The 25,040-nt window shown below is 40.0% G+C and overlaps 2 protein-coding genes across 3 annotated transcripts in view; one reads left to right on the top strand and one right to left on the bottom strand.

Annotated features, from left to right (window-relative positions):
* LOC101854723 (DDB1- and CUL4-associated factor 17) overlaps nt 1-16,964 on the top strand; it is a 30,964-nt gene extending 14,000 nt beyond the window's left edge. For both annotated transcript variants that reach the window (XM_005099614.3, XM_035970096.1), the window contains 9 exons: nt 695-784; nt 1,928-2,035; nt 3,346-3,442; nt 4,229-4,365; nt 5,057-5,163; nt 11,660-11,744; nt 12,422-12,502; nt 13,520-13,681; nt 15,821-16,964. In XM_005099614.3, coding sequence (XP_005099671.1) covers nt 695-784; nt 1,928-2,035; nt 3,346-3,442; nt 4,229-4,365; nt 5,057-5,163; nt 11,660-11,744; nt 12,422-12,502; nt 13,520-13,681; nt 15,821-16,048 — 1,095 coding nt within the window. In that variant the 3' untranslated portion in view covers nt 16,049-16,964. The remainder of the gene's footprint in view (nt 1-694; nt 785-1,927; nt 2,036-3,345; nt 3,443-4,228; nt 4,366-5,056; nt 5,164-11,659; nt 11,745-12,421; nt 12,503-13,519; nt 13,682-15,820) is intronic.
* A 6,866-nt stretch (nt 16,965-23,830) lies between these two features.
* The window catches only part of LOC101850568, a 66,846-nt gene continuing 65,636 nt past the window's right edge, over nt 23,831-25,040 (bottom strand). Inside the window, exon 5 of the mRNA XM_005099598.1 lies at nt 23,831-24,142. Within this exon, the coding sequence (XP_005099655.1) occupies nt 23,939-24,142 (204 nt within the window). The 3' untranslated portion in view covers nt 23,831-23,938. The remainder of the gene's footprint in view (nt 24,143-25,040) is intronic.

The raw sequence follows: 25,040 nt of genomic DNA, 5'->3' as shown, positions 1-25,040 counted from the left end.
ACATGGGTAATGACAGTAGTACAGATGTAATATTGATTCTGGTGACATTTGTGCTAGTGAAATAGAGGGAGATGCTTGTTCAGAAAATAATGACAAGGATAAGAGTTAAATATTGTTTCCTCATCCAAATACCTTCATAAAGACATGCTGTATGGGAGAAAGCTGTAGACTTATCAGAAGACTGGATGCTAGTAAAAGAGAGTATTTGTGTTCGTGGTCAATGAAGACAAGCAATGAAAGGCATTCTGAGAAAAGAAAGGGATAAATTGTAGACTGAGGATGAGAGGAAGTTCACAGATTATTCATGAGTGTTAATTTTAAGAGGTGTGGCCTAGCATAGTAATTTTAGCTCGAAACTTTCAAAAAATGTGGTGGTACAAGGACAAATATGTGTAGTATGAAAAGATTTAATATTCCTAGCTAGTGTAAACGTGAGGTACATTATACTTTTATGTTTATTTTAATGTATTAGAGGTTTTAAATTCTTAATAATATGTATGACTTTAAACTTAGTAAGTTTTATATTTTCTATGGGTTTTCCATGTTCTCCACTGAGATGCTGATAGGGTGGTAAGGAAACAAGAGGTAATTGTCTTGTAGATTTAAAGGCTGCTCAAATTTAAGGTTGGAAACAGTTTGATATGTTCCTAACAGTTTTGTTGTATGTATACATGTTGTTTACCTACCTGTGCAGGCTGGTATGGAAGTCACAGATGTCATCCAGCTGACTATTCTCTCCTGTCTGCCTCTGGACTTTGTCTGCAAAATGTCTGTCACACGACAGGTATGTGGTTAGTGAAGAGAACAGGTGTCTAGTGTCATAAATTATTTGTAGGTCAGACTTTATGTTAATTTTTGAAATTTATATTATTTGATGTAGACTAGTCTCATTTTGTAAAATTTCAATGTGGATCACGTCAACCTAAAGGATGAGAATCCATCATAGATATCACCATAATGCAAACACCAGCAGAGCCTTACGCGGGGGCAGTGTTGCATACAGACGGAAGTCATTTTAGGCGGCCTTTGAGATACGTCTGTATGCTATGCTGCCCAGAAGATCATCTTTACCCTTAAAACAAAATTTCTAAAATTCGTTCAGTAGATGAATGAAAAATGTTACCCTTAATATTTCTCTCAAAATCGGAAAAAACAGATATGTTGTATTTTGTCATGGAGCTGTTCGGTCGTAGATCACAGAGTTATTCGGTTTGTGGACATTTATTTAAATGATGTAAATTGCTCCTCCATAATTTTTGTGTTGTGTTCTCTGTCTAAAAGCTTAAACAAACCAAAATGGAAAGTGGTTTGTTTCTTCCTTCATCTGACTGCTGGCCCTGTTAAACCACGCTTTCATGTACTTCCTTATGATCAATGGCGTGTTGATTTCTCTCTATCTGTTTGAAGTGAGTGCATGGACCCTGGTTCATGTTCTTATGAGAGTGTAACTGCACTGACTGATTTGTAAATTGTTTTAATTTATGAATGAGTAAGAAAAAAAATTGTGATGAATGGAGAAAAAGATAGATTTCTAGTGTAGTGTGAGTTACCTTTAGTAATAGAGTATTGTTTTGTCAGGAATCAAAGAAGAACGTTGTTACCACTGTGAAAGGTTGGAAGAACTGGCTGCATCAGTATATTCACCAAAGAGAGAGGGAGGGAGGGAGGGAGAGAGAGAGAGAGAGAGAGATTCTGTAGGCAACAAATTATTCCCTAAATGAACAAAATTTGGCTGGTAGTTGTTAGATTGAATGTCTTTTCTATCCCTCAACTGTTTCAGCACAACGTACCCTGCTGTTCCCGCAGCAACTTTGTTCATTGTGGGAACAATTTCGTGTCTTGCTCATTAACTACAGAAATGTTCTCATTGTCCTTGATATTGTTTGCTTTGTTGACTGATGCAACCACTTTTAAATTTGATGTCTAGGTCTTTGGCAAAGACACGGTGGATGCGGCCATCTTCCTCAACCTGCTGATGGTCATGCACTCAATGAGCCACGTGCGCATGTACAGCCTGGAGACCATCATGAAACAGGTCAGTGTTCATGCTCATTAATCAGAACAGCGGTCCCTATTTTGGTAGTAGGAAACACTGCATTAAAACCTGGTGTGCTTAAGAAACGGGGTTTTTTGGGGGGAGAGGGGGGTACCCTTTTTTCAACTCGCTCCACCCCAAAGGGGTTGTAGCTGTTCAAACCGTGAACCCCAAGCGAAGGGGGGATAACTACTCTTTTTTGTTGTTGAAAAGAACACATTTTAACAATTTATTTTAAATATGTAAACGTTCATCATTTGTTCTGAAACAATATAAAATATACCAAAATGAATGTTTCAGATATTGTATACTTTGCCATATTATTGTTCTTAATAAAAGATATACTTAGTTGGGCCCTTGCCTTCAGGCAGCTGCATTCTGATTTGGAAGGTACTCTAGTTTTATGTTTTTATACTGATCAAAGTACTTTCAGTTTTGGTAGGAATTCATTTTGAATTTTTTCTGGATGGTGACCCAAGCCTACTGTTATCGATTTTGGACTACCAAGAGATCTTTAGACATGGGAAAGTTGCTCATGGACCTCCAAGATTTTTTGCCCTTCTCTATGAAAGCTAGGTGTTTGATCTTACCTACCCTAAGATCAAGGGTGTGGCTGAACGACAGTAGTAAAAAGGAGCCTGGAGTAGCAGTACATGCAGAAAGATTCAGGGAGAGAGGATCCAGGAGGCTGGGGCTAGGCAGGGGGGGGGGGGGGGGGGGGGGGGGGGGGGGGGATTTAAGCAGACAGAACATGTCTAGAGAACAGGAAAGGTGGTGAAAGGAAAAGTAGAGTAGAGAATGTTTCCATCGTTGTCATATGTTTGGTGCCCATCTGATCTGGATAATTTTTTAGTTACAGGTTTTGTACACCTCTGTCTTCATTTCTCTCAACTACAAAAATGTGTACTTAGCTTTCAGCAAGGACTTGATATGTATGTGGCGCCAGTGTGTACTTATCAAGTTTCAGAGCTGTATGTCTGGAGGAGGATTGAGGTGTCAACAATGATTGTACTAGTGAGTGAAGGTGGTAATTGCTGGCATGAATTCATTTTAACCTTTTATGTGGAGGGCAGTAAAAATTATCAGGCTACACTACAAGAGAAGCTGTGGGGGCTGACAGATGAACTGAGCAAGACGGCCCTGTATATGGTAGATACTGGATTTCCAGTGTGATGCGATCGAGAAGCAGATTTTCATGCTCACTGTAAGCATTAACATTCTCTTTCTGTCCCATGTGATGTGCATGATGTGCAGAGTTGACCTCTTGCTCATATTCCCTCTATATTTTGTCAACATGTTCATCCTCGCAGGGCTGTCTGCATCAACAAAAACTATATGACAAACTGGAAGATGGGACAACGTATGGTATTTACCCATCTCCCGTCACAGTCAGTGTCAAGTTAGAAGGTATGTCTGCCTTTTTTTTCAGTCATCATCAGTTTGATTTTGCTTGCGTTCCCTTTATATAATCCTTTTCTTTTCTTGCCATGAAATGTCAAAAGCATCGAAAGAAGATGGTATTAGGACATCAATGAATAATGGGAAATTAGTGCCACAGAGGCTGGATGCAAGGTGCAGGGGAAAAACCTGCTCTCTGAGGGGTTGACAGGAAGGTTTCACCTGTAAAAGAGCACGGCTATGTTTGAGGAAAAGTCTGTCCACTCTGTCTTTGGTCACTGCTCTGCATGCGGTTCTTTGGTAGGTGCTCTGGTATTATTTGTTTCTTTTTCCCTTTCAAAAATCTATTGTCCATATCTCTCAAATAACACCTCTAATATTGAGCAGTTTTATGGCGTAATTGTGTTACAAGTGCTGTAAAACTCTTTCTCAAACTAGAAATTTGCGCTTAACATACTCTTGTATCTGATAATTATTCATATGGCAATTAAAAAGAGCCACCCTTTTTTTAAAAGACTATTTTACTCTCTGTGTATCAACCCCCTGTGTGGAGAATGTATTTATCTCTCTCTCTTTGTACCCTCTGGATATCTCCCCCCTTTGTGTGGAGAGCCTTAATCTCTCTTTCTCTCTCTCTCTCTCTCTCTCTCTCTCTCTCTCTCTCTTTCTCTTTCTCTCTCTCTCTCTCTCTCTCTCTCTCTCTCTCTCTCTCTCTCTCTCTCTCACTCCCTCCCTCCCTCCGCCTGGTGTGTAGAATCCTTCATCTCATTCTTTGTATCTCCCTTCTGTGTGTAGAGCGACCACCGTGTCTGTTTGAGGTTCGGTGTCGTAACCGAGATGTGATGTTGACGATGCCCCCGTGCTACTACATCATGTGGCCCTTCGGCAACTATCGAGGCTACTGCTGCTTCTCCCTGCGCACTCAGGAGATGGTGAGAGTCCTCTTTCACTTGTTCCCAGTTCATAAATGAGAGTTTATGTCATTGTCCATGATTGTTGGTAAGGTTAGATTTGTTTGTTCATGAATCATTATTGAGAGTATGTGTCTTTGTCCCTGTCCATGAAGAAAAAAAATAGCATTTTTGTGTAGCTTTTACTACAAAGCACTAAACAAAACACCAAAAATGTAAATATGTAGTTTTGAAGGACACCCAAGCTTTCTTCTTTAAAATTTGTGTCTAAAATATTCCTGCATAAAATACACTTTCCATGATAATGTTCACTTTTCTAGAGTTTTTCGTGATCAGAAGTCTGTTTACAGATACATTGTACATTATGAAAATAAAGAAAAGGGTAAAAGTGATAGTTTTTCATTACTCAGAAATTCAGTGTCATAAGCTACAGTGAGATGGAGAGTTTTTGGCAAGTATTTGTCAATTTTGCAACCAACACCACCCCCCCCCCCCCCCCTTCCCCGCCTCTCTCGTTAAGAATCTTGGGTCTGAAAGGTGTGTATTTTACAGATTTTTTAATGTACTTGCAGTCATCAGGTTACTGTAAATGTTATATGTTTAAAGTGTTTTTAATTTTCACCTCATGTTCGGCGTAATAGATCTCTTTTTGTCCTTTTTTAAGTCTCCCCCATGCTGTTCTTCTATCTCCTCCTGGTCTGTCTATCTCCAGGTGGAGGGAGGGTGTCTGCAGGCAGAAGACTCTGCCCCTGAAGAGAGAGTGTCACTGCACGCCGATGACTCTGGCAGGATTGTTCACATGAAGAACGCAGAGCTCAGGTATGTTCCTGTAAGACTGCTCTGTCATGTGATATTACGTTAGGCTTTCCCCAGTTCGAGAGCATGTCTCATGCGAATATGCGGCTATGGCGGCAGGCGGAAGTGCAGGTGTAATACAGAGACTCCATCGGGAAAAGCAAAATCTACTTTCGCTTTCGTTCCCGCTCAGAATTGTCCGATGATAGTTTGTTAACGTTAGATTTACAGTTAATAAAAAATTGCAACGTGCAGTTTGTGCATAAAAAACACAGTGTCGCCTTACAAATTAAATCGATGTTCTCTCTGATGTCACTATAATGACAAAAAAAAACCAAAAGGGAAGAAAAAGAAAACAAGCGTCCTCCGATTTCTAGATTGTCGCGCCCGTCATCGTGACCAGTCAGTGAACCTGTAAGCAGGGTTCCCGCGGCGTCCTTGAATTCAAGGAGTCCTTGAAAACTCCTTGAATTTGCATTCAAGAAAAAATCTCCTTGAAAACTCCCTGAATTTCCCTGGATCGGACATGAACAAAATTTTTGTTTGAAAATCGAAACTTTCTGACAAGTGTAGGCCTATCAGAAATAGGGTTTCGGGGTGCGAGTTCGCGCAGTGGCCGGGCATTTTTGGATCTCAACGGACACCGTCGGTAACTGGAGATTTCCGCCAGTCATACGCATGCATACTGCGGTGTTTTCCCATTCTCTCCGCGCTGCCGTCCGGGCCTTTGTTTCAAGTCTTAGCTGAGGGCCTTGTCTTTGTCGTTCCTTACGCTTCAGGCAGTCATGCTGTGCAGATTGCCACGCTTTTGACGTCTTGTCTTGTGATACTGTGATTTCGACAACTACCAGCAACTGTGCTCGCAAATTCTTCCTTCACTTCGTTTGGTTTATTTATTAATAACCTTCCTGTGGATTACGACTGTGTGACGGTGTGGTGTTCTCTTATTATTTTGGTCACCACCAGATACCTTACGTCTGTTTTTTTTGGCCATGCAAAGGCAGCAGTCATGTTAGAAAAAGTGAAGGCTGCCCTGGATGGAAAGGTCAACCTATCAAAACTGGTTCAGCTGTCCATGGATGGCTCAGCAGTGAACCACAAGTTTCATCGGTTGCTCACAGAAGAGCTGGCATCAACTGTAAGTGAATTTAAACTGGTGGACATATCCAGCTATGGTCTGCACACTGTCCACAATGCCTTTAAAGCTGGACATACTGCATTCAGTTGGGACCTGGGCTCTTTTTTTTCTGCATTGACCTGGATCTTTAAGAACACTCCTGCCAGACGAGAAGACTTTGAGGAACTGACTGGCTGTTCCACCTTTCCCCTGGACTTTTGCAGCCATCGATGGTTGAAAAATATGCGTGTGGCAGAACGGGCCCTCGCTGTTTGGCCTCATGTGCAGAGGTACCTTCAGTTCCTGCTGAAATCCAAGACGCCCCTGAAAACCAAGTCATTCAAAACTCTGGTAGCTGCCATGGGCGATCCCCTCCTGAAAGCCAAAGTTGAAAACTTAAACTTCATATCAGTGGCCAAGATTCTTCAACCCTTTCAGCTGAGGTATCAAACCGATGCTCCCCTCTTTCCTTTCTTGGCAAAGGACCTGTTCTTGTGCGCTACATCTCTGCTGCAAAGGTGAGTATTTCATGTTTTGTTTTCTTAAATAAAAATTTAAAAAGGCATGGTATAAACTACTCTGTCTAGTCTGACTCATTTTCAACAAATTTGATTTCAGTGGTTGATATAAGTTGGAAAATATTTTTCTCCCTTGCCAGGAAGAAGCCAAAATGTACCATTTAAACGTTTTAATCTTGATCTTGAGAATTTATAAAAGTTGATTTACCCTACCCAGACATAAGAAAAATTCAGTCTGTTGAATTGAATTTACATAATTTTATGAATAAATGATTACTTATGAACAGAAATTAAACTCCAAATTGTTGACCTGGGTTTTCTATGAAACATGTAATGATTACTTCTTTGTTCCTCAGATACCTGACACTAGGGTTCTCTCTCAAACATGTATTGGTACAATTGTACTAATTGCTTATGCCATGCTTGCTTTCTCAGATTCTTGACATCAGATGCTGCAAGCAAAGTGCAAAACCATTCCAGGTCTTTTGAATTTTGATTTAATGACAAAAAGCAGTTTGTCAAAGCAGGTATGTTTGATTCATATATATATATTATGTGTGTGTGTGCTCATCAAATAAGTTGTATATTGTTGAGTAAAGATTAAGATTTTCTCAGTTTTTAGTAATTTATGTAGCAAAGCAAAAATGTTGTGTCTTCTCAGAAGGCTGTGAATAGGTGAGCAATAATAATAATTTTAAAATAGTGATACATCATTCTGAACAATCCTTTCCTGAAAACAGCTCAGGGCACACTGACACTGCTCAAGTGTCACTGACACTGCTCAAGTGTCGACCCAAAAAAAGATCAGTTGTTATACTTTGTATGTATGCACCAATGTCTTTTTTTTTCAGGCCCTCCTGATCTTTGAATTGACTATTGACTTATTTTGTTTGTGTTTGTTTGAATTAAAAGGTGATGTTGACATTGGGTTCAAGAGCAAGCAGGAGCTCAAGTCGGCATCAAAGGCCAGCCAGAAAGATGTCCTGGCTTTCCAACTAGAGGCACGGGACTTCCTACTGGCAACATTGCAGAAGCTGGTGGACAAGTCACCTTTGAAGTCGAGTGTTTTGAGAAATTTGTCTTGGCTGAACCCTGAGGTAGGCCTAAAAATATCTACTTATTTCATCTGTCTTTTAATTCCATTTTCATTGTTCAAATTTTTGAATATCTTACTATAACCTTAAATTTGTTTAATTATTATATGTATTGGTAGCCCCTATCGTTGTCTTCTTCATCCTGAAACTTGTTTTCAGCTGGCTGTGTTATTGCCCTTAATTAATGTCTTATATTTTACTGTATAGGGGAGTAGCAAGTTTATATCAAGGTTGTCCGTATATTAATAACAATAACAGGATTTTTTCATAGGGCCTCAGCTGAAACCAATCGTCAGATTATGTGTGATTGATTATATAGAAATATGATTTTCCACTTTCCACAGGTGCTGAGAAATGACCAACCAGGTGGCATCTGTAAAGATGTTGGAGCAGACCCTCAGCCACCTTGTCTGCCTGTCCAGACTGGATGCAGACAAAGTTGACACCTTCAAAGAAGCCTTTTAGTTATGGCTGTCGGATGTAGGGATCCTTCCCTCCTTTGATTCCTCTGTTGACAGGCTAGACATATATTTTTATGGCTTGTTTGCCAATTTGAATGACTGTGCTCTGTGGAAAATCATGAAACAACTTCTAATAATTAGCCATGGCCAGGCACAGGTGGAAAGGGGCTTCTCTGTCAACAGAGAGACCATGGTAGTTAACATGGTGGAGAAAACTGCCATCTCAAAGAGGGTGGTCTGCGATCATGTGGCAGCTGTAGGTGGAGTTAAGAATGTTCTTTTAAATGCTCCTCTACTTGCAGCTGTCATCGGCTCCAGGGCCTCTTATAGGCAATATCTTGAGGACAGAAAACTGGAGCAGGAAAGGCAGCAGAAGAAAGGGAAGAGACAGGACAAGTATGAAGTGTTGGAAGGGTTGAAAGCGAAGAAGAGGAAGTTGGAGAAAGAGGCCACAGATCTGGACTCCCTAGCTGAGAAAGTGGAACGGCTTGGAGCCATAAAGCTTCTTGTGGAGTCTAATGCTCTTAGGCAGGGAGCCAAAGCCAAGAGAAAGGAAATAGAGACAGTTTCAGCAGCAGTGGAAGCTGCAGCTAAAGAAATAGCTGGCATTTAATTTGGAGCCAGGAGGACAACACAACAGTTGTATATATTCCTACAGTTTCAGTGTAATTTTTTCTTCAAGTGTGTGTACATATACATGTGTTTTAATTTTGGGATTTCTTCGACTTCCAACATGGCCTGTTTTTATGGATTTAGCAGAGGAAAGCAGAGACCAGGCACATTATAAAGTTTTAAAGGTAGGACAATATTTAAGTTCATTTAAACTGGTTTTTGATCAATACATTTGTGTGTCAATGCCCTTATTGAATTTTTGTTTCCTGTATTATTGCTCTTGGCGCCGTTGAAAAACGGCATGAATTTCTTGACCAAATCTCCTTGAATTTTAAAAATTTCTCCTTGAAACCTCCTAGAATTTGGTTGGGAGTTTATGGCAGGAACCCTGTGTAAGAGTTTGTGAGTACGGCATGAGTAGGGGACCGGCTGACGGTTGCTGGGGTAATCAAAGTTCATTCAAAGTAAGAGCATTTGCAGGGCTTCGGAATTGAGGGGAGGTGTTTGACGATATAAAGTTTACCGCAGCAGGAAAAGGCAGCGGTACAAGAAACTGATGCTAAAAAAAACGATAAGTTGAAGTGGTTTTGACATTGGACTAACGAGTGCATAAATGAGGGAACATTAGAGCACAGGCTTGATGATTGTATCTTCAAGGTTGGTGTTCCCTGATTTGTCAGTGATGACAAATTGAATAGTGGCAATAGAGGAAATGCCATTTTTAACCCTCTGAAAGCTCTATGTTGGATGCCTATGCATCATGATGGCTTGTTGCTGATTAAAAAGTGGTACTGTGATTTAGCATTTCGGAAAAAATCAATACTTAACTTACTCCATAATGCAGTGATTCACTGATTGCCAGGTTTTCAGTGTCACTACATCCCACGCTCTCACAGTCCTTCCAGCTCCAGCTCTCAGTACACACTCTCTTTTATTTTCACTTTTTGCTCTGCTGTAAGCCTGACTATAAAGGTTTTATAGATAAGTTTTGTCTTGCATGCTTTTTTAAATCCGTGATTGCTGAAACCAAACGTGGTTTTTGCAGTTGATGTTCTTCTTGCCTCTCCTCAGGCCCAGATCAGGATTCCTTAGGGTAAAACTAGTTAAAATTGTCTGTCACACCTAAGTCACAAAGGACTTATCAGTGTCCTAGGCTAGTGTCAAAAGATATGCTTTAATATAGTTCTATTGGTATGGGCTAGCAGTTTTGAAGTCAGTTTGGCAATCACCCTGCACTCAACTCCAGATTCAATACTGAATGATAGGTGCCTTGAACGGTAGTCCATAAATGATTTTTTTTTAAAAATAGCCTCATTTCATACACACTGTTTATCTTAACTTGTGCATACCCAAACTCCCCCTTCCCCTTCCCACATATATAAACATGCGCGAGAGCATGCACACGTGAACACACACACACACACACACACACATGTGCATGCACAAACAAGTTTTCAAAATATAATTACCCTATCTCACGGAAAGCAAGCGCTTTCGATGGGGCAATGATCATCTTTTTTTTTTCCTTCCTTGTCTTTGTACTACCTGATTTTGGGCCAAACTACCTGAAACTGACCCTGAATCTACCTGAAATGGGAACTTTGAGGTAGGCAGCCCTGCATTGAAAGACACCCAAGTGTCCAGCAGTGCATTCATCTGATAGTTGATTGTGCAGAGGCTCAGATGGACTTGTCCAATAGACCCAGGAGTGTGCTCAAAGTCAAAGGGTTTTAAAACTTTGATTGTCTGTGCTTTAAATTTAACCATAGTAGTTGTATAACTTGATTGGTTTTGAAAGTTTAGAGCAAATTTCATTTCTGTCATTCTCAAAAAAGGTGCTGTTCTCAAGTGCCTCTTTGTTACAGTATTTGACTGCTAGGAGGTTTGCATCTGGTGATAAATTTGTTACAGATTGCACAGTTTTTTGTTGACATAAAGTTTTTACTTTGTCATGTTCTGTAATAGTGTTTTTATGTATGTGCCTTATGTTATGTAATTGAAAAGTCAGGATAAAAAATTATAGGATGTCTTGAAAGGATGCTAATTTTCCCAAAAAGTCTCTAGTGCTTGAGGAAAAGGGGTTGTTGGAACTTTTTAAATTTTGCATTACCAGTTGATTTTTCATTGGGTTTGGGTAGTTAAGAAACCTCTTTTAAAGTCTTTTAAATTAATGGATATTATTTTCTCATTGGTTATAAATTCAAATTCTAGATGGTCACTTTTACGCACAAGTGGACTATCCCGAAAAATGCTGTTTTGAGAAAATCAAAGGCAAAGTTTTTGCCCCATGTTCAGTTTCTTTAAAATACAAGAGCAGTCTTCTCTATAACCAAACAAATATACACACCAATGAAACCAAACGTCTCTTATAAGGGCAATGCCCACTTTTGGTGTAGTTCAAGATTTCAGAAAACCCCCGAAATCTGGGTTAGCACGCTGCGGCTTGTCCTTAAAAGCGACCAAAGTCAGTTGAACCTGTTTTTGTGGCCACATGTCCAAGACAATTGAACCTGTACAAACGGTCACATCCCACTTCCCCCTTACATTTTAAAAGTATTATGGTGGTACTATCTAAGACAGCCACCTGTTTCAGAAAATCATTTTTCTTCTCAACAACGGATAGCTGTCTTGGACAATATCAACTGCAGTATAGATGAATCCAAAGTAAAAGTTTTTTAACAGCCAGTAATGATTATTTCCCTATCTTTCTGACTTCAGAGTTTTGAAGCTACAAGCTCAGGCTAACGATGAGGAGAGAAAGCTTGTAGAGGATTTTGTCATCAACTTTACTCCTCAACCACAGGTAAATTAGTTGGCCAGCTGTGTGTTCTGTTCTTTCCACTTGAAGGCCTCTTTGAAAAATGGTATTCGTCACCAGAAAAATATTGAGGACTGCTGTTTTTATTTGTCCACATGTTCATTAGGAGCAATTTCAAATCTCTATGTATGGCTGTTTTTAATATGATTCTAGTACCGGACTACACCTGTTTTTGCTGGGTTTTTTTTTTAAAGTTTTGATAGAGATGACCAAATACATCAAACAATAGATTAAATCAGACTAAGGCATGAATTCATAAATTGTGAATAAAGCCGTTTCCCCTTGTGCTCTTCCCTTGTTTTTGTGCTTGTTTTTTTCCTTGTCTGTTCCTGGTGGATTAAAATAGTTTTAATAACATTAAGTAAAATATAACTTTTGTTGATCCTTGCCACACGCACATAAAGCAATTCATCAAAGTCACATTATACTTCTGTGCAATATTTCTGTTATCATACAACTTCATAGTACCTACAGCACAGCTGATAAATGAAGATTTCTATTTTTTATGACTGTGTTCCTTTGTTGTCTACTCCAATTCATTACTTAATTTTTTCCTTTTTCTGATTCTGTAACCATAAAGTATGGAGTTGAGATGCTGCTGTCAGACTGCTGCAAGCTGATGTGTCTTGTGAACTTTCTTTATAAATTTGGTGTCTCCTCAGTCTCCAATTTTGCAAGTGACCCAGTCTGGCAGAATCATTAAGCAGACCGTGAGGCAGGACTGCTCTCAGTTGCAGGAGCGGGTAACTCGTTTATTATTTTTTGGGGGGGAATTATCTCACTTTCTGTGCGTTGTATGTGCTTGGTGGTGGTGGCTGGGGAGAGGTTGGGGGGGGGGGGTATATCATGAAATAATTTGTACCCTTCTCTGCACTTATGATAGCTCTTGGTTACACTTCTACTGTTTTAATTTCACATTATTTTTTTTTCTTAATTTCCTTGTGTGTATGTGTGTGTGTTTCTCATTGTAACTTATGTCGTTCATGAGAGTCACTATTCACTGTAGGCAACTATATCAGCTTTTGTTTCAGTTCTGTGTGACTCTGATCATTTCTGAACATTGATAGTCTTTTAGTCTGGCCAAATAAAAAGGAAAATTGCTTTTCTACCTCTGAAATTTCTGTTAAGAGTGTATAGAGAGACTCAAGACTTAAGAATGATAATAAGTAAGTCATATGAAGTCTGAGATTTATATTTTTCCTCAACAGGGTTATTATTGAAAATAAAATTGATTTGGGGTACCAGTATCGTAGAAAGATTTGTTCTGGGTTTGTGTTTAGAACTGAAATTGGATAATGAATTTCTCCAAAAGCTTAACAAAAAACACTTTATACCTCCCTTACCATCATCATCATCACTCCTCCTCCTCCTCCTCCTCTTCCTCCTCATCATCATCATCATCATCATTAATGCCCTTTACCCCCAGCCACAGACAAACAATTTCCATCCTTTTCTGTCTTTGGCAAGCTTTCCTCACTGCCTTTGTGTCTAATCTTCAACACATCCTTCTCCTTTATACGTTTCCAAGTCTCGCGTGGCTTACCCATGCCTCTTGCTCCCTGAGGACTCCACTGTAGCGTTTGTATAGTGATGCTGTTTCTTAGCTTTTGAAGTGTGTCTAACCTGCACTGTACATGCAGTCCAATCTCATCTTCCACTGACCCCAGTCCAGTTTTTTTCCCAAATTTGTTTGTGGATTGATTTTCATCTTTCTCTGTCTGCTATGCCCCATGTCGACTTGCTGGCTTTGATCTGGTCAGACTGTGTTGACCATGATGTACAGCGAGGACCAGGACATGATGATCGTAGTTTCCGTATCCACGCCCGGTTGTGACAAGGTGGACAGACCGGTGGTCGGCTTCTACAATAACTGGACGGGTCAGCTGCTTCGACAGTTTGAGCTGGAAGAATCGCTGGAAGAGGTAAAGGAAGGAAAAGGATTGTATGCAAAAATAAGCTCTTTTTCTGGATAAAAAATTTTTTTGTGTGAAGGAGGGATGGGTGTGTTTTGAAAGGGGTGGAGTTTTGGAGGGGGGAAGGGGGGGTCTTGAATAAAAATAATTTGAATTATGTTGTCTTGATATTTGCTTCGTTGAAATATGAATATGAGGCATTGTCAGAGAAAGCCCTCTTGATATAATCTTATTTCTTTTGAATTGTTCTGTTCGCTAACCAAGTAGGGAGAGGTAAAAAAAAATGTTAAGTGCAGCTAAATGCTTTATCCTTCGTGTTGATCAAAATAGTAGCTCTACATTAAACTTCCAAACAAACCATTCTTAAATTAGTCAAATTTCAGCCCAAGTATTGTTTTTTTTTCTGTTTTCATCAATTCAAAGTGTAGCAAGCATGTCTACCTCTGAAAATGGTGGCAGCCTGTTATTGACAAGGATCTGTGTTTAGGTGTTGAAATCATTTAATTCACGGAGAGTTGCTTTTTTTTTTAGTGAATGTCAACAACCGGCTCCACGCGGTAACTTTTTTGTGTTTAATATTTCAAGAATGCGAGGAACCCTTGCAATTTTTTCTTATGCTACCTGCATGGCATTTTTTGTCTCTAAATTCTGGAAGTTGTTACAATGTTAAAGCATGTCTAAGGCAAAAGTCAGTCTGTTACTTGGTCTGGTCAAAGCTTTTCCATATATTCAAGTGTGGCTCTTACCTGAGGAAATAGAATTTCTTTATGTTGTCGAGAGGAAGCATACAGCATAGTTTTAATTTATTTGTTTTCAGTTTCTTCAATTTTGTTGTCTGCAACTTTACATTTCTCTGTGCACGTCAATAATGTTACTCATGTGTGTCTTCCTTGAATTTGTCTGCCTACATCGATAAGAACATGGTCGACCCTCTCAGCCTCATAAGCGTTTTTGGTATGACATTGGGATCAACAAGCTAACTTTGCTTCTTTCTCCTTTCTTTGTTCTTTTTCCTCTGTAAATTGTTAATGCCCCCCGCGGCGGTGCCACTGACTGAAGTGTCTTTAGGCCTTTCCCAAAGGAGGGACATTTCTCGTTCATGTACTGTAGAATTGTAAATGGGCTAATTCATCAAAGTCACTCTCATAACTGTGCCTGATCTACAACAGGGAACTGCTGCTTTTTCTTTCCTAATCCTTACTATCGTCATTTTTCCTCTACTTATTTTGTATGTTTGTCACTCTCCTATTTCCGGGGTGCCTTGATAGTCGAAGCACACTTTGTGCTGTTGAAGCTAGAGAGGTGAGCAGAGTAAGTCTGATTCCCTGTAAGGACTTCTCTGTTGACATCCACCCCTTGGCGCTCATATGACCTTATGCAGTTGCGAGAGCCGTAAAACTTCTACTGAAACTAAAACCGTCAATCTCATTCCACATTTAAGCAACTTTTAAAGCTTTGAGAAAATTGAAGAAAAAGAAACAACCCATATCAGAACACTGACTTGGACTTGTGTTATTTTTCAACCAAAAAAAAAAAGAAAAAGAAAACTAAACTGTATTGTAAGCTTCCCATTATTTGAATAAAAATTTTGTATTGAAGCTCCAGTTTGTTCCTTTTTCCCATCAAATATCTATTGTTCCGATCTCTCTTCATTTTTTTTTTTTACGTTACTCTCTAGTAATACTTCCAGTCTTCAACATATATATGAACTAATTGTGTTGCTAGTGCCTTAAAACTCATAGTAAAACTAAAACCCCTTTGAAAGTAATGTGATGTATTTCAGTTGTTTGTTTGTTTTCTGAATAGTCTTGTAGTATGGTATGCTGTTATAAGATTCTGTTAATCGGCATCTATGGTGAAAAGATTAAATGTCACCAGTTCAATATATCCGAAGGGGGGGGGGGGGGGGTTGTGACTTATCTTATCTTATCAAGTTTCTTTTTCTGCAAGGATTCTGCATCTTTTGCAGCCTAGGTTGGTCCTGAGCAACAGGACTGAAACAACTTGTCTTCTGTACATTTACAATTTTAAGTGTGGGTGTATTTGCGTGTGTGGGTGTGTGTCCTATGGTACACCAGTGTGAGCCAGATTTCAGCATGAATTTAACCGTTTCTTTTCTTTTCTTTTTTTTTCGGATTTTTTTTTCAGACTCAGGACAGATCAATCTGTTACCAGATGGATACCATAACACATGTGTTCAAGACTTACCAGCAGCGCTTTGAGTGTCATGTGTACAAGCTACTGCCGCTCAGCACACCTGGGGAGGAGTGGAAGGGGCGGGCCAAGGGAGGGACCCATAGGCGGAGCACCCCGCGCGTCTCAACTGACAGCTCAGAGGATGGAGAGTACTCACCTAGACGTCGACGTACCAGATAGCAGTAAAAGGCGATTAGGTTTTTCTGCATAGATCCCATCTTTCCTTTCTGTGAAAATTTGTACCAAAGTAAGTGCAGTGATGTCGACAAATTTGATACAGTAGTCTCCACCTAAACGCACGGTGCTCGGGAGGGCTCTTTAGCGTGTGTAATGATATGCACCATAAAATGTCAGGAACAGATAGCCTAAGAGGAAACTGTTGAGGATAGTTATAGAGACGACAACGCAGCCAGGTGGCTTTCCAAGCGACCACCCCCGACCACAACTTCATGGATGGCATCAGAATCATAGATCTCTACATTCAGAGAAACATTTCTCTTGTGATTTGTTGAACAACTACGTTATAAGTTCTTCGAGCGCAGCTGATTAGGCTTACTTGACTAATTTTTTACCCTATAGAGGCCTATCTAATGTTTTACAGCATTCACGCATGTTGCGCATCATAGACCTAGGTCTAACTAAACATTACACTCGGTCACCCAAACACCAGTCGGAAACCTTCTCTTAAAGATGCATTTCCAATGACAATAAAATCAAAACACTTTTCAATCCCCTAACATTTCACCAACCAGTCCTAGACCTATGTGTCTGTGGAAAGTTGGGTGTGAAAACGAATTCCGTCACTCTGTGCAGTCTCACCAAATATCTGGTTTTCTAGACTCGTCTTGTGCAAGTTGTGTAGGCTGCTGCAAAAATGTCCCCTTGTCAAGCTTTACTGTCGGCGTGTTTTGCGGATCGGATCATGAGTTTAGAGGGAGTGACCGTGCTTTGTATTTCTAAATTATATAGTAAAAATAAAAAACCCGTCACATGACGAAAGCATGCATTTGGGCGGAGCCTGCTTTTGTATGGCGTACGTTTTAGGTGGAGACTACTGTAGCAGTAATCGTTACCTCAGAATTACAAAGTTCTATTTGCCCCAGTACCTAGTTTTGATAAATTTGGCGTCAAAGATTTTCAGTTTCACATCATATCAAGCTTTTTCGGATGCAATACCGTAAACCGGGGTTACTTTAAAGGATTACCTCCCGTTTCACACTTATCGAGAGACCCTGCAGACAATCAAACAGCGCCACCAGCTACACCCGGTCTAAATCAATGACAGATGAGGGGAACTAACTAATGTATAAATCTCAAAGTCTCGAGGTATTTCAAATCAGAATTGTGCCCCTTTTTATTCTCTGTTCAAAGAAGCCCCGGCGCTGGGGCTACTTTGAATACTCAATATTATTACAGTAATAATTCAATCTCATGTTCAGAGAAACAATATTGATGACGAATACAGGACCTCACACAACGTGGAAACGATGATTGCCCTTAAATAACAAAAATGTGGTAAATTTGATACATTTTTAATAGCAAAAACATTTTAAAAAATTTTTTAAAAAGAACAAAGAGAAAAAATAAAATAAATAAAAACCAAAAGGAAAAATTATTCCTACTGTCTATCAAAAACACATAAAATGCCACCTAGATGGTAATGTTATCCCAAATGGCAAAAGTCACCAAGGAAAATGTCCTTCCCCAGTTCCGACTCAGCACAAGCTTCGTGGCACCATTGAAGACATTTGCTGCACTGAATCCAGTCTTCAGTCACAGGCTCAATGTAAGGTTCATCACAAATGAGGCAGGAGTACTCTTCACTATTGCTGATTGTTACAGGCTGAGCTTTAGCTTTCTTTTCCTTCTTTTACCTTTTCCCTTTGTTGACGCAGATGGTGGGCCCTGTTTTGTCTCGGATTCCCAGGACTAGTCTATCCCGGATATTTTCCTCTTTGTTTGGGAAATTGGCATGTTCTGCTAGTTCGTAGAGATTTCTGACATACTCCTCTGCACTCTCCCCTTGGTTTTGCTCACGCCTGAAAAACTGGGCTCTGACATGAATTACATTCCTCTGAGGAATGAAATACTCTGTAAACTTGTCTATCACTGTGACAAAGCTTTTCCTTTCTTCCTGAGTTAGAGAGAATGACTTATGAATTTTATCTGCATCTGGGCCCATCGAATACAACAATGCAGCCACCTGGACCTCCCCATCATCCTTGTACAGTTTAGACGCTAGTCTAAAATTCTGGAACCTGTCTTTCCAGCTGGGCAAAGCCGCTGGCTCTCTAAAATTGAATTCATTCGGTGGTTTGAACGACATGTCTAGGTCTAGATCTAGATTTCTCTAGGTCTAACTGTTAGCAAAAAGAGGAATGATAACAAAAAGGTTCAGAAATACCAGGGGTATATCCACTCTAGATCTAGATCTAATCTTGGTCAGTCTATCTAGGCTTTGTAGATTCTTGACCTACATTTAGTTCTAGTGATTAAAGGAGCGATATGGAAGGGAATGGGTGAAAAGTTGGGTACCCTGAGTTTGGATTGTTCTGCAAAGCAAAATATGGTTGTAGGCCTGTTTGAAAGCTATTTATGGACCAAACGCCAATTTTTCGTTTAATTTTGCGTACCCGAACTGATGGGTCACCCTTCGCCCCTGCGGGTGAGAGATAGAGTGATAGACAGATAGATAAAGAGAGGGATGGGGTGAGAGAGAGAGAGAGAATACTCAGTACCAGTAGTGGATGTAGTTGAACCACTGGCCTTCTGTTCGCTGGAATCACTGGATACAGGCTGGCTTGGCTCAGAAATTTCCACTTATTTGTCTTCAATCAACTGTTTCCCAGATGTGATCTGGGATATCAAAAACAATAGGCCTGCTCCCGTCATGTAGCACTTCTCTCTCACTCTCCATTTCACAGATATTCGCTGTAGCTGGTAATCTCACGTTGGTGGTGTACAGTGAATTGTAACTCAGTGAATTTTGACATGGAATGATGCAAACAGAATATTGCTGATCATTACTTTCTGCTGCTCTTCACAATGGCAAACAATGCTTAAATTAACAGCTTATACTTAATTACTTGATCGTGTGTCCCTTGGGCTATAAACTAGTATTTTAGTAAGCTTTATTCTATCACAGTTAGAAGAGATTTATTGCCCAACCTCATCAAAGCGGCCTCAAAATCTGTTTAGAAAAAGTCATAAAGTATAAAAATTCATGTGGACTAATGACCTTCTAGTCGGTTCCGAAATATCCTGGTGGTTCCCAAATATTCTGCCACTACAGTCAGGATTAATCGGAATGGTTCCCAAAAATCCTTCCACCAGGGCCAGGATGAATCAGAATGGTTCCCATCCGTCCGGTTCCGAAATATCCTGTGACACCTCCTTACGGTACTTTGAATATCTTTTGATAACAACTTCGAATAATCTTACGATTTTGATAGAGCAGAAATCAGATAGAACATTTGATTTCTTACCTCGTGGTCTTTGTAACTCAAAACAGCCCAAAATGTCCAATAGAACTTTGTAATTCTGAGGTAGGGGGTTGTACTAAATTTAATTTTTTTGTATAGATCTTGATGTTGATTCACCAGGCAGCATTCTTGAAAAATTGTATATTTTTGTTTTGATGGTGTCTCAGGGGACTTTTTTATAACACTGATGTAATGTTGTATTTTCCAATTGTAGTATCTAATAATTTGGATTTAGAGTGAACAAGGATTTCTCCCTGCCTGTCAAAAAGACTGACTTGATTGCAGACAGTGATGTACTTGTTGCAAGCCTCTGTACGCAGAGACTCTATTCCGCCCCATGGGCGGTGATACTGACTGAAGTGTCTTTAGGCCGTTCCTAAAGGGGGGGACATTAACATCTCGAGTTCTTATGCACAGTAGAATTGTAATTGTAAATGGGCTGATTCATCAATATCATGCTCAGAACTGTGCAGGGAATTCATGCTTTTTCTTTCCTAGTCCTTACTATCGTCATTTTCCTCAACTTCTTTTGTATGTTTGTCACACTCGTGTGACCTGTTATTTCCGGGGTGCCTTGATAGTCGAAGCAGACTTTGTGCTTTTGAAGGTTTGCAGAGTAAGACTGATTCCATATAAGGACATCTCTGTTGACATCCACCCCTTGGCGCTTATATGACCTTATGCAATTGCGAGCGCCGTAAAACCTCTACTAAAACTGAAACAAACAAAAACTAAAAGGTATTAAAATCCCAGACTCTATTTGAGCAACCTCTCTAAATGGTAAACCCAGATAAACCAATGAAAATGCGGCGATCCTTCTGATTTCAGTTTAACGGCCTCCTCTGTATTTTGATTTTTTTTTTTCAATTTGAAGAAAAGAGTACAGTGTACTTTCCAAGGTGATGCAGTGGCATGCGGTTAACTCACCTAGCATTCAGGTTCTTGTCAAGTCATTCCAAGCCTGTTTTTTCAATGTACACAAACATTGAGAGTTGTCAAATGAGCTCTCTAAAGTGTGTGTCCTTTTGTGTATGTGCATGTGTGTTTGTATGTATGTATGTTTAATAGTGTACACATATTATTCATGAAGGTATTGAAGAGGCAGCAAAAACTGTACAAAAAGTATTTTGTATTATATTGTATAAATATAATTTTTATACTATGTATAAATCCTTGTTTGTGGGTCTCCACTGTTTGCATTTACTGTGAAAATTGAAGCTGTAGTTTTGTTTCATGTGAATTTGATCTGAGCGTGTACTTACTTTCACTGTAATTATGACTGTCCAGAATTTCAGTTGTTCAAGGTATTTGAGAATGCATAATTCTGTGATTTATTGATTAACTGACAAGTTAAGAATGTATTAAAGTGGTGTGTATTGACAGACAGATTTGATGAGAATGTATTAAAAAGTTGTTTATTGACAGACAGATGTGGTGAGAATGCAAAAAAATTGTAGTGTATTGTGATTGACTGACAGTTGAAGAATGCAATTAAGTATATAAGTATAATTAAGTATATTAAGTTATATTGATATTGACAAGTTGAGAATGCAATAAATTACGATGTTGAATCTGCAGAGAGTAGGGATTTTTCTTATTCTTCCTTCACCGTTTCCTCTCACATCAGTGGCCATTACTCCTTCACAGATGGTATACTGGCTTCTGTGGTGTAGAGATCAGCCGCTTCATCGTTGTACCTAGAAGACACAAGTTCTATTCCCATGTGGGGACGTTTTTATAATTGAGGATCTTCAGCTGGCTGCACGGATGTTGTATCCCTCTCTGCTCAGGCTGGTCCTGACACCAGTTCGCCTCCAAAACAATGTAAATTGTGTCGATGGGGGCAGGGGGGCTTATAGCACCTACATCTACAAGTACAGGTGGTGATGAAAAGGCGCCACTTTTTTTGTCTTCCTTGTTGTTTGTTCTCCTTTTTTTATATCCTTCTGCCCCCCCAATAAGTTACCATTATTTGTGTGGATATGCAGCTCTTTGTTCAAATTTGCATTCGTGGGTGTTGGCGGATGCTCTGGCCATGTTTGCTCCTTCTTTTCTGTCCAACATCTTGATCTATCATCTTTGTCTTTCCTCCTTTTTTGTGTTTGTTTCTCTTTTGTAACACCTCTAATCTTTAACACCTAAAGGAAAGGGCGTTAATGTGTTGCAAGTGCTGCAAAACACTTGCTAAAACAAACGATTCAGATTCAAAACAATACCATAACAGGGAGACGAGTGAGACAGGCCTGAGATTTCTCTGATTGTCCAGATGCAATGACCTTGACCTTGTGTCTAGAACATTGACCGGGATGGGTGGTAGGCGGGTGCTCTGGTTCTGGTTTGCTTCTTCTTTCCTATCAAACATCTATTGTCTTTATCTCCCCTCCTTCTTTTTTTACTCTTGTAACACCTCTAATCTTCGGCACTTATCTGACCTTATTCTGTTGCAAGGGCCGTAAAACTCTTACTAAAACTAAGTTGACCGGGCTTTAGGGAGAACACCACGACCTGACTACTTGCATCTTGATTAAAAGAGGACCGGCGTCTGCAGTCATGTGTTGCAAAGGTTTGGCTCCTCGCCGTGGCAAGCAGTAGAAGTGAGTTCGACTCCTGTGTTGGGGATTGAATTGTAGATCTTCGTCCGTTTCCTGAAATGTTGTATCGCCAATGTCAAAAATTCCACAGTAACCTACACAGAAATCTGGGCCATGTCTTCGCTATAATTATAATTGTCAGACTGCATACCACCAACCGAGCTGTGGCGATGACTGTTGTCTCTCTTTTTCGAACCCTCCTTCCTCCTCCACGACATTGTACCGGCTTTACGCCCCTTACAACGCAGTAATGTTATTCAAGAGGCTTGCTATCGGATATTAAACGTCCATTTCCTATAAGATCGAGCCATATCAGAAATTTGGAGTAAAATTTGGTCCCACGCTGTGTCCATGGGAAAGGCACTAATATTGATACATTCACTGTGCTTTTCCCAAGAACACAGCGTTGAACCAAGTCAAGCAGAGCCTCGATTACGAGTCCGGCAACCTAAACATTAGACGCTCTCCCTCTCTCTTTCTCTCTCTCTCTCTCTCTCTCTCTCTCTCTCTCTCTGAGACTCTCTCTCTCTCTCTGAGACTCTCTCTGAGACTCTCTCTCTCTCTCTCTCTCTCTCTTTCTCTCTCTCTCTTTCTTTCTTTCTCTCTCTCTCTCTCTCTCTCTCTCTCTCTCTCTCGGCTTTGCCTTTAATGAGAAGTTATATAAGTTCATTTATAAAACAGACGCTTATTGGTCAAATATACCCGATCTGCTTGACCAAACTGCTTCACTTCTATCAGGTAGGCCTATCTTGGTCTTTCTGCTGGGAAGTTGTTAGGCCTATATTCCTCTCAGCAACTCGGATTGGCTCTGACAGTTATTGTTGTGTTGTGTTGTCACTGTCAAACATGTTTAAGGGATTTAACCCAATAACGCACTATAAGTCAGTGTCCAGTTGTCCTCGTCCATTATTCTTAGTGACCACCCGTAACTGTCGTGAGTTTTCTTTGTCCTTTCGTAGTGATCACCCTTGCCAGTGTTGTGAGCAGTATATAAGCACGAGACTATGTGGTCAGTGTCTCTTCCGAGCAGAACATGTGAACAAAGCATGTGCCACTTGTTAAGTATTAAAACTGCCTACCCCGACCAGATGTGCTTGTTGATGAATTTTATAGGTTGAAGGCCGCTTCTTAAACTTAAACGGTCTAAACTGTGTCTATGACGGCGTTCATACACGTACATTTTACTTATGGCTTTCAGCGTGACAACAAAAAACGAATTCCACAAGAAATATTAGACGACATATTGTAGCCTTTTGGTTGGCCCTAAGTAAAATGAACTCGATGCCCAAAATGGAAATTGTGCCCCTCATTCAACAAAAATCTTACCATCCTTAACTTGATCATAATATTTGAGGGAGTTGTTTTTTTTAAGTGTTTACTGGATACAAAGTCAAAGCGTCTACTTTTATCCACGGAATAGCTTCCTCTGTTTTTTAATTTTATTGAATATTTTGTCACTTTTTTACCGAGGAAGAAACCACTTTTGAAATGATGTTTTACCCAATAATAATAATAATAATAATAGATAGCATTTGTATAGCGCATATCCCCGCTCAGCAACAGGCTCTATGCGCTTTACACTATATTATTACCCCAGCAGACCATAGAACACTCCGAAACATTCTCAGCTTCCCGGGAAGCATACAGTGCGAGCAGCCGATTAAGCGCTCAAACACTAACAAACTGACAAGATCTTTCGCTGTCTAATACCCACACCCATTTTCCCCTAAAAATAAATATTAAAATATAACCCCTGTTGTGCTTACACACATCAAAAATCATAGCCAGCTGTTTCCGGAAGCAAACTAATCCTATAACAACATTAACACTTATAACACGCGCTTGACATTCACTCTCACAACGCAAACAATGACGACACTAACACAATATCAATGAAAGCAATTAAATTTGGAAATCACAACAAAACAAAAAATGGTGCATATCTTCGAATCTGTTCTACGCTTGCGCATAGCTGAGTGTCTTAGCCGCTCATTGGTTCATTTATAGCACGTGACCACGTTCCAGAAGCAAGGGATATGGCGCTCTCCGCCGCTGCCCTTCTTGCTGACCCACAACTTGGGTTCTGGCACCCTCGGGTTGTCTCTCTTGGCGGCGACCTTGGCCTGTCGATCTAACTCCTTGAGCATGTCCAAGATCTCCAGCCTGTTCCTCAGCGAGATGGAATTGGCGCCCTCTTCATTCTGTGGAGGAGAGGAAATCGGAAAAAAAAGTTTAATTACAATAAAAGTGTTGCTTTTTTCTACTCTTCATAATGGACTATAATTGTCTTATACTAAGTTATACCAGTGTCTGCGGTGGTGTTATGTTAAGGCTTTTTATTTTTAAAAAATTAATTTCACGCACGCATGAAATGTGAGCTCGATTTCCAAGTAAAGGTAGCTTTTTATCGAGTAGGTTGTCTCTGTCTGTTTGCTAGGATGTATCCCATTCAGCCAACGTTGGCCTCTATAGACTGCCCACCTCATATTACATTTAAAAAATAATATGAACCAGGGGCTTCAATTTAGATGCCCGTGAGCCAATTGAGGTCGGCAAGAAGGCATTAGTGGCGCTTTCTTGACATCAACGTTTAGTGTTCGTGCGGTCGGAACGTTTTTATTACGTGTATCTTTTTGCCGAGGTGTTGACCTGGCTTTTGGCTGCAAGGAGTAGGTAAGACAAGAATCGTCGATGTTTTTAACTTTCTTCATACATAAAACTTTTTTTTTCTAAATGAAATGCTTGATTCCTCCCATATTCACCAAGCGTCTACCCCCAGCGCCTCCCCACCCCCGGGTTATTTGTGTTTGAGACGCCTGATCAAAGTTGTTCTGTAGGCGGCGTAAACATAATCCACAATTGATCAGATACTTGAGTGCACTAAGAACAGTGGTAAAAGCAGAGACACAATCGGAACGACCCGGTTAAGATGAGAAAGTTTTAACGACATTGTGAAACGATTGCAAAGAGCATAAAAACAGACACACAAACACCCTCACACTGAGAAATAGACTGAGAAAGAGAGCAAATAGTGGGGGAACTAAAGAGGTGAGAAAGATCAGAGCAGGAGAGAGAGAGGGGGATATATATATATATATA

Source organism: Aplysia californica, unplaced genomic scaffold (genome assembly GCF_000002075.1).
Source record: "Aplysia californica isolate F4 #8 unplaced genomic scaffold, AplCal3.0 scaffold00219, whole genome shotgun sequence".
Classification (NCBI taxonomy): domain Eukaryota; kingdom Metazoa; phylum Mollusca; class Gastropoda; order Aplysiida; family Aplysiidae; genus Aplysia; species Aplysia californica.
Note: the sequence above shows the minus strand (reverse complement) of the source record. Positions and strands in the feature narration are given on the sequence as shown.